The following is a 12,423-nucleotide window of genomic DNA, read 5'->3' on the forward strand; positions in this document are numbered from 1 at the left end:
GGTTACAATGGTCACAGTAAAACTGAGTAAGATCAACATTAGGCCCCAGAGTCCTCCATCATTTCTCTCCTAAAAGGAGAAACAGAAAAAAGGATTTCACCTTCATTATTATCACCACTGATCTCTTCAGAAAATCCTTAAATATTACGAGCTGTCAAGCCTATGGCTGTGGATACAAGCTTTCCAAAATTGTAATTTTGCTTGAAAGCTCAAATTTTATTGTTGGTGGCAAATACAGTCAGTTGTTTTTCTTGAAGGTTCACCTCATTAATTTTCAAGAAAATGTCTGCCCAATACTCAAGTCTGAAAAACCACAGTCTTTCTGCCAGTCATTCTTTCAAGTAAAAATTGTGTTCCATGTCAAAAGCAGCTAATGCAGTGCACAACTCAAATGATTGTGCAAACATTTTCCTTCGAGACAACCACTGTATTAAGCTATGCAGGAGAAGTGCTTTGTGCACACTTCGTGTTACACAGAATTTTAAAAAGATATGCACTCAATCATCAAGATTTAATAAAAATATAATTTTATTATAAATAAGGACTCCATTAAAGACATTTAGAAATGAAACTGGATTACAAAAATTTGTTGAGTGTGTGGCTGTAAAGAATTCAATCACTACTAGTACAGTTTGGGGACACTGCCTTGATCTATGCTGAAGCACCAGCAGTTTTACCAACCATTGCTTTATTTTGAAAATAATTTTGACCTTACAGTTTCAGGGACCTGTAGTGGTCTGTGAACTACACATTGAGAACCACTGATGTACAATATGATTCCAATTCTGTGTAAAAATACACTGAGATGACATAATAAACATCTGAAAGAATTTTCACTGACTTTCAATTGCAGGAGCCTTTTTTTGACTGATGCCACAGACTCTTACATATGGTGAATGTCTTTTCATGCCAATAATATAAAAGTACATCACAGTTTTTAACAGTTGCATACTATTTTACTGTGTGGACATACCACCTATTATTTAGCCAATTCCATAGTGTTAGATATTTAAGTTGCTTCTTTTTCTCTCTTAGAAACACTGCTCAATTGAATACCTTTGATATTCCTCTGTATACAATTATTTGATTATTTCCGTAGGGAAAAATATCCTACAAGTGCAATGCTTGGCTGAAAGGCAGGTGCACCTTTAAAGCTTCTTATATAGATTGCCAAATTGCCTTCCAGATAAGTTGTGCCAGTATATTAGGCCAAAGTGTCCGTTTTCTATGTGCCCCCCTCCCAGGAGTCCCTGTCTCTATTTCTGCCACAGCCTACCATACACTTGCACCAAAATGAAGATTTCATGAGAGGTGTCAGGAGAGCAGGCTGGGTTTGGAAAATCTCTGCAACTTCTCCCATTTTCTTCTTTCATTGCTTCACTGGGCCAGGGAGCAGAGGAAGGAAGATTTTCCTGCTCTTAAGTGAACTCAGAGGTGGGGGTGGGGTTCCCATAAAGGCCTCACCACTGCCCCTCTTCTAAACAAAGGAGGACCTAGACCTCTAGCCTGAGGGGGGGAAAAATCACTTTGCACCAAGTGTCATTCTTTTTGTAGCACTGCTCTTTCTCGTCATTATAAATGGTGACTCAAAAAAAAGAAAAAAAAAATGGAAAGAAAAAAATGGTAACTCACTTTGGCATTGCTTGGTTGCCAGAACTGCCCAAGAAAGAGGGCTTTCTCTGTCAGAACCTGCAGAAGATCGTACAATCCTTCCTCTCTGTTGACCTATAGCCAAGATAGCAGATTTTGGTACTTTTTTTGGTAAGCATCTCTTATCATCATTCCCTAACATTTCCTATAGCCATCGCCCTATTTCACTCTTCATCATCTCATGCTTGGTTTATAATTTCCTAACAAATGTCTCTACACCTAACCCCATCCCAGCTCCAATCCATTTTGCACATTGCCACCAGATTATTTTTCCTTTTGCCAAAAATGCCCAGTAACTCCCAGAAAATGACAGGATCATATTTCAATCTTCAGCTTGGGGTTCAGGGTCTTCCCAAACTTTTTTTGCCCTACATTTCCACCCTTATCTCCCATCACTTCTCTTCCCATACTTTCCATTCCAGGCAAACTGGTTACCTTCCTGTCACTGGAACAGATTTCCTACCTCTGCGTCTTTCTTCAAGCCATTTCCTCTCCTGGAATGCCCTTCTGTGTTTTCTCATGCTGTCCTTCAGGGCCCACCTTAAGTGTGCCCTTCCTCCTTGAAGCATTCTAGCCACTTCTGCTTCATTTAAACAGATAGCATATATTTGACAATGAGCATATGCTCAGGTACTGTAATCTTTTTCTATTTATGTACCTTATCTCTCCAGCTAGATTTTAAATTCAAGCAAGAGAACAATTTTTTTTGTCAGTTGAAACATACAACTTTATTAATGATACACAAATGAAGTCTTTGGTGAATAAATTCAAGTCAAAACAGATGATAGAAGTGTAGGCTATTCATGATGGACAGGTTCACTGTCAATTCACATAGAGGAACCAGTAAAAATATTTCCATTCAAGCAGCACGATTAAAGTCACAAATGTGTTTTCAGTACAAGAGGACTATTTATTTGGTATTCATAAAATTGTTCAGCTTAAAGCTGGAGACTGTCACAGATAACATCACTCTGGATGATACATTATTCAAAACTGGCAGCTGAAAGGATCCCTTTACTATATAAGCAAGTGGAAAAGCAGTAACTTTCAATTTTCATTGCTTCCAGACTGCAAAACTAGACATTTCTTCAAGTCTCTGAGACACATAGCAATCAGAATTTGTCCACTAGTTTTATAACTTTCACTTTCACCAAGAGGTCATGGTGATCTGCTAAGGCTCGAATTTTCTTAACGCACACTCCAGATGTAGTGCATAAGTAAAAAAGGGAGCCTTTATTGAACTCTCTGTAGTTGAATACTTCTGCTCTGAGATTGTCATAGATGATCTCAAATAGAGTCAGGGCATTAATAAGAATTTCTGATTCCACATAAGAATTGTAGAGGGAACTAAATGATGATGGCACTTGGGTACTGAGCAGTTTTTTTAACATATCTGGATTTTCAGCAAAATTCGAAAGTATTTTCAAAATCTCAACCTTGATTTTTCCACCTCCCTGAGATAACAAACGGAAAAAGTTTGCAATGGAATTGACAAGCAGGTGCTGGTAGTCATTTGTAATAGTCATGTTTGTTAAAAATTTTAGTCCAACTACCTGTACTGCTGAGTTCAGGTTAGAGGCCATGATGTCATCCATCACTTTATTCATGTATACCTGAAGCCGGCCCTGATTTTCATAATTCTCACTCAGGTTGTTCATGGCCATTAAGGCTTTTTCCTTAATGTGGGGATCAGTTTTGTTGATCATGTTTGCAATAATTGGGAGGCCTCCCAATTTGCGAATTGTGTCTTGGTTGCATGAATAATTGGCATTGTTGCTCAGAGTGAGCAAAGCTACCTGTTGGATGAAAGGATCATCCGATTTCTGAAGCAAAGCAAGGACTTTCCTGAGATCTCGGACACCCAGAATCTCATCAATTTCATAAGGAAAGGGGCGCTTCTGCATGGGAACGGGTCTCCTCCCTCTCCCTCTCTGCTGGGTCTCAGGCTCAGAGTCTGACTCCGATTCTGTGTCTGTCCACCCAGACTCCCCTTCTTCAGAATCAGGAACCTCTGCCAGGAAAGCCTGTCCTCCATTAGCGGAGGCTGCGGCAGCTGCCGCAGCCCCATCTCCAGGGCGGAAGCCCAGCCCCAATTCGTCTACTTCAACCTTATTTTTCTTGCCTTTGCCCTTGCCTCCAGTCCGGGACTTGGTTCCACCCTTAGCTCCACCTTTCGGTACAGCTCCAGTAGCTGACCCGGCCTTAGGTATAGCCCCAGTATGAGCCCCAGGGGTTGTTTTCTTGGCGGCGGCTGCTGTTCTAGAGGATCCTGAAGTCCCAGGAGCCTCTGCAGCCCCAGTAGGGGCTGCTGCCCCAGAAGGCACTGCAGCCCCGGAAGGTGCTGCTGCCCCAGAAGATGCTGTTGCCCCAGAAAGTGCTGCTACCTCAGTAGGCGTTGCTGGTATGGGAGCCTCCACCGCCTCGGTAGGTGGTGCTGCCTCAGTAGGAGCTGGTGCCCCAGGAGACTCTGCTGTGCCAGGGGCTTCTGCTAATTTAGGAGCCCCTGTCATTGTGGAGGTCTCTGCAGCCACGGGAGCCTCTGCCTCCCAGGGAGGCGGTGCCACTGCAGAAGACACTGTGGCTTCTGATTCAGCTTTAGGCCCAACCCTGGCCCCTTCTGCCTCCTGGGCCTGACTTCCTGCCCCACTCTGAGCCTCGGCACTAGATGCAGCTGGGGCCACTGCTTCAGCTCCAGCCATGTCCAGAGCAGAGGTTTCATCCTGGCCCCTGACCTCTGCCCCAGTGCGGACTGGGGTTGGAGGACCAAATCCTGGCCCAAGGTCAATTGTGAATCCAGCCCTTAGTCCAGCTCTAGCCCGGGCTCCAGTCCCGGCCACAGCCCTGGTCTTGGGCTTGGCCAGTCTCTTCTTCATCTGGTTTCTTCCCCTGGCATATTTGTAGACACAGTACCAGGCACTGGCCCCGATCACTATCCCAGCGGCTACACAGCCAGCATCCCGAACACGGCTCATGATGCAGCTGGAGTGATTCCCTGATCCAGGGTGTGGAGCTGGTGTGCCCAAGTGGGGTGCGTGCACGACAAGGTAAGGTGCTTCAGTTCAGGCTCGAAAGTTCTGCTGAGGTTGCAAGCCAAGCAGGACCTGGGGTAAAGGATACAAATGAGGCTTAGGGCTCTGGCTCACTTCATGCTTAACCAGGTCTAATTAAAGGAGAGTTTGGGGACATAATGCTTGGTGGGTGGACTAGTACACAGATACAAGTGTCCAGGCCTCTGTGTGCTGATTCAGGACCCTGGTTGTCTGATGTTTTCTACATCTTTATCCCTAGCCCTCACTGCCCAATGTAAACACATCTAATTTCCCAGCACCTAAATGGGGGATGAGAGGCCATACAGACTTCAGGAAAGCTGGTGGAGAGCCAGAAAGAACCCCAGATTCTTCTCTGATTCCCTCACCCCCACCCCAAAGGCCCCCAGATGATTCTCATACACGTACCAACTTGCTGGGAGCAGAAGCAATTTGCTCTTTTCCACCAGGCTTGCAGTTGTGCAGGGCCCAAAAGGCAGACAGACCTGTGGAGAGATCCCAGAAAGGGGGTTTCAGGGGCCTTTGGTAGATGGATTCTCTTCTTTTCTTGATTTGAACCCTTGTGGGCAAGTTTCCCCCTCTCAGGGCTCCTCACTCCCTCCATATCCCTTCCTCCTCAAACCCTTATTTAAGAAGGCAAATGCCACACCCCTTTCGCTGCACCAAAAAGGACAGGCCCGGGGCAAGGGTTTCTTGTAAAGAGGAAGAAGATGGGGGAAGAGGAGCCCCTGCCTCCAATTTCTGCTCTGGTTTCTGCCACACCATACCAGGGGTTCCCAGACAGTTCCCAGCCCCCACACTGACCTCCAGTGATTCAGGGCTGTTTCTCCTTTCTTCAGTTCAGTTAGAGCTCCATCCTAAGGACAGACTGAAGGGCAGAAATACAGATAGCAAGACGTTGGAGACTGAGAGCCTGGCGGATGGAACGGACTGAAGACCAAAGCCCCCAGTTGCCTTTCAGCATTCACATACCAGAATGACAAACGGTTCCACCTCTCAGTTCCTTCAACTCTTCTCACCCCTCCCCTCGCACCCCAACCCCCGCCCCTGCGCAGACTCCCCAGGCAGTCAACCTCTCCTTCCCTTTGCCCCGCCCCCCCGTCCGCCATTTCTCCCGGACAGACGGCCACACCCCTTCTCCTGCACCGAAGCGGGAGGGGGCGGAGCGAGGGTGCACAGAAGGCTGGACGGGACGCGGGACTGGGGATTACGGCCAGACAATCTAGCGTCTCCTTCCTATGACCACCAGTCCTTCAGTCCCCAGCCCCCAGGCCTAGCATCAGCCTGCACAACGGGTCCCCAGGGTCTGCCCTTTCGGTTTGAGGGTCATGATTTTCCACTGTTTCTCCGCTCTGGATTCCACCTCCCACACCCCATCGCAGTCTCCTGTTAACCGCCATTTCTCCCGCCAGGGTAGCCGAACTCCTTTTTCAGGACTGAAGAAACGGGGGTGAAGGGCTGTATGCGCCGGAGGTGTCTGGAAAGCAGCCTAGGACTTAGCACGGCGGTTTAATACCAGATTCTCTCAGGGCCTCCCCTCTTGTAAAGCCCAGAGCCAGACCGCCACCTCCCCTACAAAGGCTGTCACACCCATTTTCCAGCACCCCCAGAAGACGTGGGGTCGGCCGGGGGAGAGGGGAGGGTGCGGGGGCGGTGGTCGGGAGAGGTATCTGCAAAGTGAGAGTGGGAGTGAATAAGCCGGATTGTTTACTAATTGCGTGCCCCTCCGATCACCCTTTCCCCAACCTCCCCACTGGCCTTATATGCGCTGCCACGTTTATTTATCTTCCCTCCTCCTTTCAAAACAGGACGGGATGTGGGGTGCGGGGCCTGAGTGTCAAAAACAAAACCAAAAAAACACTGGCTGGGAGGGGAAGTAAGCGGATTCTCCGCAAGTATATCAGCGTCTTTACGTTCCCCCCTCCCCCTCTTCCCGCCGCCCACCAAAATGAGCTGCGACTAAGCGCGGGGGTCTGGAGAGCCGGCCAGGGGCGGGCGAGGCGGAGACACCCGCGGCCTCAGACTCCCTCATCTCTGGGCTACCCCTATTCGGGGGTGCCAGGCCATGCCCACTCTCACACCCACCTGCCCGATCTGGGGGAATTTTCTCCTCCTCCTCCTCGCCTGGGTTAAACGCACGGCAGTGCGCAGCGCAATAGAGTTGGTACCCAGAGGAGGACGGAGGACGGCGGTCAGGGCTTTAAGTACCTTTGCCAACGTCAGCTCCTGGTCACGTGAGGGCTGCATCGCCAGTAAGCTTGGGTCCCCAATTTCCACTCCCACCAAGAGCAGGAGCCCCCTCCCTTACCCCCACTAGCACCTCACCCCACCACATCAGGTCCTGTCACTCATTTTTTTGTCTTTGTAGTCCCAGAGGCCACAAGTAGCCCCTTCTCCTTCTGTTAGAACTTGCCTTTCTCTGGTTACCGGGGAGGGGATGCACCTTCTTGGAGGACTATTGACAAGTTTTGCTTTTCTTGTTGGGGAATCGTCTCATCCTTTCTTGGGCAACTGGATACTCTCCCCTCGCTCCACCCCCAGTCCCCCATCCACTAGTGCCCACCATTTACCTTGCAGTTGGGCCCCTGCTCCAGTATAGGTAAGGGGTAAGAATGGTAGTGGGGTCTTTACTTCTGTAATACGTCTCTGTTTTGTTTTTAAAGCTATCACCACTCTTTATTATTATAGTAAGAAAATACAACAAAACAAGAGTTCAGTGTGGGAAGCAGCAACAAAAGAAAAAGAGTAGGCATGTTTTAGAAAAAAGATTTCCCACTAATATTGGAAGACACCATTAATTTTAGTTAATTTTTACCACATAGAAAATTCTATTGGCCACATAGGAAATAGTTTTCAAAACATGCTAAGGTATTTGAATATCTAAAAATGGACTTTTTCTCAACAAGATAAGCATGTTTCCATACGATCTGTAAATTGATCCATGGAGAGATGTTCAGTTGTCTGATCTTATTTATTTTGGACAAATAATATCCTACTTTTTCTCCTTCTGGGACAGCTTTTAAGTTGGGTAAATAAACGATCCTGTCTTGTTCTGTTAGAGAAAAGCATTTATTTAATGTTCCCAAACCATTGCTGACTGCTGTGTGAACCTCTTGTAATTTGATGGCTGTAACCATGACAGTTTTGAACACCTGTCCCTGGATTAGGTTCCAGTTTTGTGATTCAGCTCTGGGCAAAAGGAAGAACTATTAGACGAAGGAAATGATGGATATGAGGGATGCAGAGATGGTCAAATCCTTCCAGTCCTGTCAAGAGGGGAGGGAGGAAGGTGCTTGCCCTCCCACCTCTCCTATATTCCAGAGCCTCTCATCCCCTGCGTTCTGGCACCTGACTCTGTTGTTCATCCTAAAAGTATACATGGACAGGTGACCAGGGTGGTAAATGCCATCTTTACTCAGATGACCAATTTGAGTAAATGCCTTTGGCTTCTTCCCTCACTCCCTCCCTCAAATTCCCACAGTGGTAACTTAGGGATGCAGAGAAGGGATTGCAGTTGCCACCTACCCCTGCAGCTGCAGGTTTCCACAAAGATTGCTGGGAGAAGCACCCAGGCCTGCCTGCCCTGCTCTGCCCTTATTCGTGGTGTGGCCGAGTTAACCTTGTTCCTGATGCTGTCTGCTGCTACCACCTGGCCTGCAGCCTGTTGACCTCTCACCTCTGGCCTCCTCATCTCAGGGCACCCAGGGAGAACCCAGCCTTGCTGCAGGGTCACTGCCCGAAGCCCACACCCACTTTGATACTTCCTCAGCCAAATGTATACCTGGGCCCCAGGGTCTCTCCCCACTGACCATACTGATTAACCTAGAGTAGGCGTTCTCAACTGGCTACCTCTGTGCTCTATGTGAAATTGTATGCAAGGTTTTGTTTTTGAGTGTATGTGTGATTAAGTGCATTTTTGGGGGGAAAGGGGAATAAAGGTCGTTGACCTCATCAGTTTCTCAAGGGGTCTAGGATCCCTGCCCTAGATATTAAGCACCAATACAATGGCCTAGAGAGTCTGTGTTATATAAAATAGTCCAGATTAGAAATATCTTGGTTTTTTTTTTTCTGGTAATGAAAGTAATATATATATTAGTGGTTAAAAATATTCAAAACAATAAGGAAATGTATAAAGTATGCAGGGAAAGAGCTCCATGATATCTTTTCCATTGCTAGTCACTGCTAAAGATTTCCAACTTTCTTTTTATGCACATATTAGTAAGTGCATTTGTGGTTATTAATCAAGTTCTGAATTGAACAACAATAAACAAATAATAAGCATTTAGAATTTGTATTGTAATCGCGGTAAATCTGCAGATTAATTTGAGGAACATTAGCATCTTAAAATTGAGGCTTCCCCTCCAGGAATATGATATATTTCCATTTTGCTCAGATCTATTTTTATGTTTGTTAATCAAATTTTGTAAGTTTCTTCAGCTAAGTAATTCCTATTACTTGTTAGGTTTTCCCTAGGTATTAGTAGTTTATGTTGCTGAAATGCTATTCCTTTCTCCAATTGTAATTTCTTATAGGTGATTTTCTGCTTAAGGAAAGTGTTCTACTATTATATATTTATTTTGTATCTGCCAATTTCTGTGATCTGTCTGATTAATTTCAATTGCTTTCAAGTGATACTTTTGGTTTTTTCCAGGTATGTATACATAACCATCTTCAAATGATGATTTTTTACATTTCTTCCTTTCCAATATTTATAACTTTTTTCCCTTTTTTTTCTGCATGTGTTATATTGACCAGAACTATGTTGAGCAATGGTGGTGCTTGAGAACCTCTTGATCTTGTTTTTGAAGAAAATGGGAATACCTCTTATGAAGTTTCATCATTTAGTGTAACTTTTGCTGTTTCTGATATATTTTATCTGTTTTTCAAGGTTACGTTTATTTATGTTTACCAGTACTGCACAAAAAGTAGTAGAAGGAAATAATATCAGCGAGTAGAGGTAAGTCACAAGTTCTGTGGTCTTGGTAGCCCACAAGGAGTGAGGAATCTGTTAGGTCAAAAGAGCCTCTGATATAGCCTTCATCAGACTAAGGCTATTTTCTTTTATACTTAATTTAATTTAACCAAGAATAATTCATTAAATTATAAATATATAATTCTTTACTGCACAGGCAAAGTTTCCACTATTCCTATTTTACTAATAGTTTTTTTAAAATTTAGGACTGGCTGACTCAGTTTATCAAATGCTTTAATTGTAAGATTTATTTTCTCCTTCAGTTTGCTGTTGCAATGAATGATGTAGATAAACCAGTCTCCCTTTCACTCTAGTCTCCTTATAGTTTATTCTCAATACCTCCCCCAAGTTCAAACTCCTCACCCACTTCCCCTTGTTTAGAGTAAATGCAAATGTCCTCACTACAACTGACAAGGCCCTACTCTCTTCAACCTTATTACCTTTCTGCCTCATCCTCTACTGCTCTCTCTCTAGCTCAGTGATCCTGGCTTCCTTGATGTTCCTGGAACATACTGGGCTTGTTACCTTCACAGAGCCTGTGCATTTGCTTGTCCTCCTGCCTGGGATATTCTTCCCCCAGATATCACCACACTTAGATCCTTCACTGACTTCAGATCTTTACTGAAAGGTCACCTTTCTAGTGATGCCTTCTCTGGCCACCCTATCTGAAAGTTTAACCCGTCTCGACTTTTCATATCTCCTTTTCTTGCTTTAAAATTTTTTAGTATGTATCACTAACAGTATAGTATATATATAGTTTATTTACTTGTTTATTGCTTGTCTCTCTCACTACAATGTAAGGGCCACATGATTTAGAGATTTAGGTCTGTTTTATTCACCCTTGTAACCACAGCATGGAGAACAATGCATGGTATGTAGTAGGTGCTCGGTAAATATGTTGAACAAATGAATAAATAAAGGAATGGCTTTCCAACATTGCACTTACAACGACTCTCTTGCAGTCCAGAAATAAAGCCAGTTGGTTATGCTGCATTAGCAGATTTATTAACTCTCAAATAAATGATTAGCTAAATCAGGGTCTTGTCATGTGACAAGATGTGGAAGACATTAAGATTGCTTTGAGTGGCATGTATAAAACTCATTATGCAGTGAGAATGATTGTTTATGAAACATGCCTTTTAAAAAAATAATCTTGTTTTCTTAAATGAAAATAGTTCTATCATTATTTTGCCATAATAAAATTTGGGCAAAAAAAAAAGAAACAGAATAGTGCTAACAAGAAAATAACAAATCCATTCCTACTCTCTGTTTCTTTTCCTGACACCCCTTCCACCATCCCCATTTTCAGGTATTTTCAGGACTGCAGAGGTGAACATTAAGGATTCCAAAGAAAAAAGGTGGAGGGAGCACGGAAAAGGACGGGGCCATTCCCCAGAGAAGCAGTAGAATTGGCCAGTAGCCCAGGAGAAAACATTGCCCCTTCCAATAATCAAAGACAACACGTTTGTTGGATGGGCAAAGACTAGAAAGAGCGACAGTGTCCTGTGTGGTGCTGGTGGGGGGGGGGTTGGGAGGGGGCGGGTCACCCTCTGCTTTGCCAATAATAGGAGGGGAAATTTGGGACCCCGAACTCACCAGTGACGTAACTTCACGTGACCAGGAGCCTGTGTGCTGGTCTGTCCAGATAGCGGTTCTTGCTCAGGTAACCGGCTCCCAATTTCTTTTGAGGTGGCGTGGCTGTGGGCAAGGAAGGAGGAGGACAAGAGGAAACCCGTCCTGATTCCTGCCGGTCACGGTGAGGGTGGGTATTGATTGGAGACTCCTGGAGTGAGGGTGGAGGGTAGCAGCACGATTTTCGAGTTTGGAGGCGCTTCCCTATTTCCCCGCGGAGACACCCGAACCCAGACTCTTTTTCCTGTTGTGCCTTGTAAAAGGCAGCTGAAATGGTTGGCGTGGGTGACTCGAGCGGGCGGAAGGGAGGGGAGGAGGCGGTTATCGGGGAGTGGAGCGATGGGGGACTGTGAGGTGAGAGACAGGCCTGACCACCTGGACGGAGAGGGAAAGGTCCGGGATTGAACCCACGTTCGGGTGTTGGTGCGTTCACCGCATTCACCAGAGCGCTGAGTCCTCATTGTCTCCTGTTTGTTCCTGTCTGGTTCTGGCTTTGGTCTGTCCCTGTCTGCCGGTCCATCTATCAGTGGGTTGATGATGCAAAAGAAAGAGAAGCTCAACGCCTCATTTCCTTCTTCCTTCCTCCGCCCCGAACACCCCCGCCCCCTTGACTGCAGTTTCAGACTCCTGCGTCCCAGCGGCTCTCACTAGCCTGAGAGAGAGTCCGCTGAGATCCTCGCTCCAGCTGCAGCATGGGCCGCGCTCAGAATTTGGGCTTGATGGCAACAGGCCTGGTGGTCGGGGCTGGCTCCTGGTACTACATATACCGACTGACGTTGGGAGAGCAGAATAAGAAGAGGCCAGCTGATGCGAAAGACATTAATCCTGCCTACAAAAAGTTTAGAAAGTACAGAAAACTGTAAGGAAGAAAATAAAAATAAGCCACCAATGACTATTCCTTGTCTTTCTATCTGTGTAAGAATGTGGATGTGTTTAACATTATTGCAATTACACTGTGTATGATATCCTGGAATTATTTTTTTCAGGTTACATTGCAGGGTATGCCTTTTATTAGTTAATGAAAATGCTTCATAAAGTCTTTTAACAGATTGTTTCATAATAACAGCATAATCATAATCTTCTCCTTTTGCCAGCCTTTCAGATGGGAAAGAAATTAGATAT

General features: G+C 45.4%; 1 protein-coding gene and 1 long non-coding RNA gene across 4 annotated transcripts; one reads left to right on the forward strand and one right to left on the reverse strand.

Annotated features, from left to right (window-relative positions):
- Positions 1 to 2,358: 2,358 nt before the first annotated feature.
- Positions 2,359 to 11,392, reverse strand: ARMCX2 (armadillo repeat containing X-linked 2). 3 transcript variants are annotated; one of them, XM_036841010.1, is made up of 4 exons: positions 11,266 to 11,392; positions 5,502 to 5,565; positions 5,106 to 5,182; positions 2,359 to 4,751 (listed from the first exon to the last, which is right to left on the reverse strand). In XM_036841010.1, the coding sequence occupies exon 4, from the start codon at positions 4,620 to 4,622 to the stop codon at positions 2,763 to 2,765; it is 1,860 nt and encodes a 619-aa protein (XP_036696905.1). In that variant the 5' UTR covers positions 4,623 to 4,751; positions 5,106 to 5,182; positions 5,502 to 5,565; positions 11,266 to 11,392; the 3' UTR covers positions 2,359 to 2,762. The 3 variants fall into 3 exon arrangements, with proteins under 3 accessions (XP_036696905.1, XP_036696904.1, XP_036696906.1); XM_036841009.1 differs by lacking the exon at positions 11,266 to 11,392 and adding an exon at positions 6,783 to 6,869; XM_036841011.1 differs by lacking the exons at positions 5,502 to 5,565; positions 11,266 to 11,392 and adding an exon at positions 6,783 to 6,868 and having other exon boundaries at positions 2,373 to 4,751.
- LOC118889222 lies at positions 11,345 to 12,191 on the forward strand. The gene is made up of 2 exons (XR_005018445.1): positions 11,345 to 11,431; positions 11,919 to 12,191. It is a non-coding gene; the product is annotated as an uncharacterized LOC118889222 (long non-coding RNA).
- Positions 12,192 to 12,423: the final 232 nt, after the last annotated feature.

This window comes from Balaenoptera musculus, chromosome X (genome assembly GCF_009873245.2).
Source record: "Balaenoptera musculus isolate JJ_BM4_2016_0621 chromosome X, mBalMus1.pri.v3, whole genome shotgun sequence".
In the NCBI taxonomy this organism is placed as follows: domain Eukaryota; kingdom Metazoa; phylum Chordata; class Mammalia; order Artiodactyla; family Balaenopteridae; genus Balaenoptera; species Balaenoptera musculus.

Coding starts and splice junctions, on each gene's coding strand:
- ARMCX2 (XM_036841010.1), bottom strand. CDS start 4,622: ATGAGCCGTGTTCGGGATGCTGGCTGTGTAGCCGCTGGGATAGTGATC.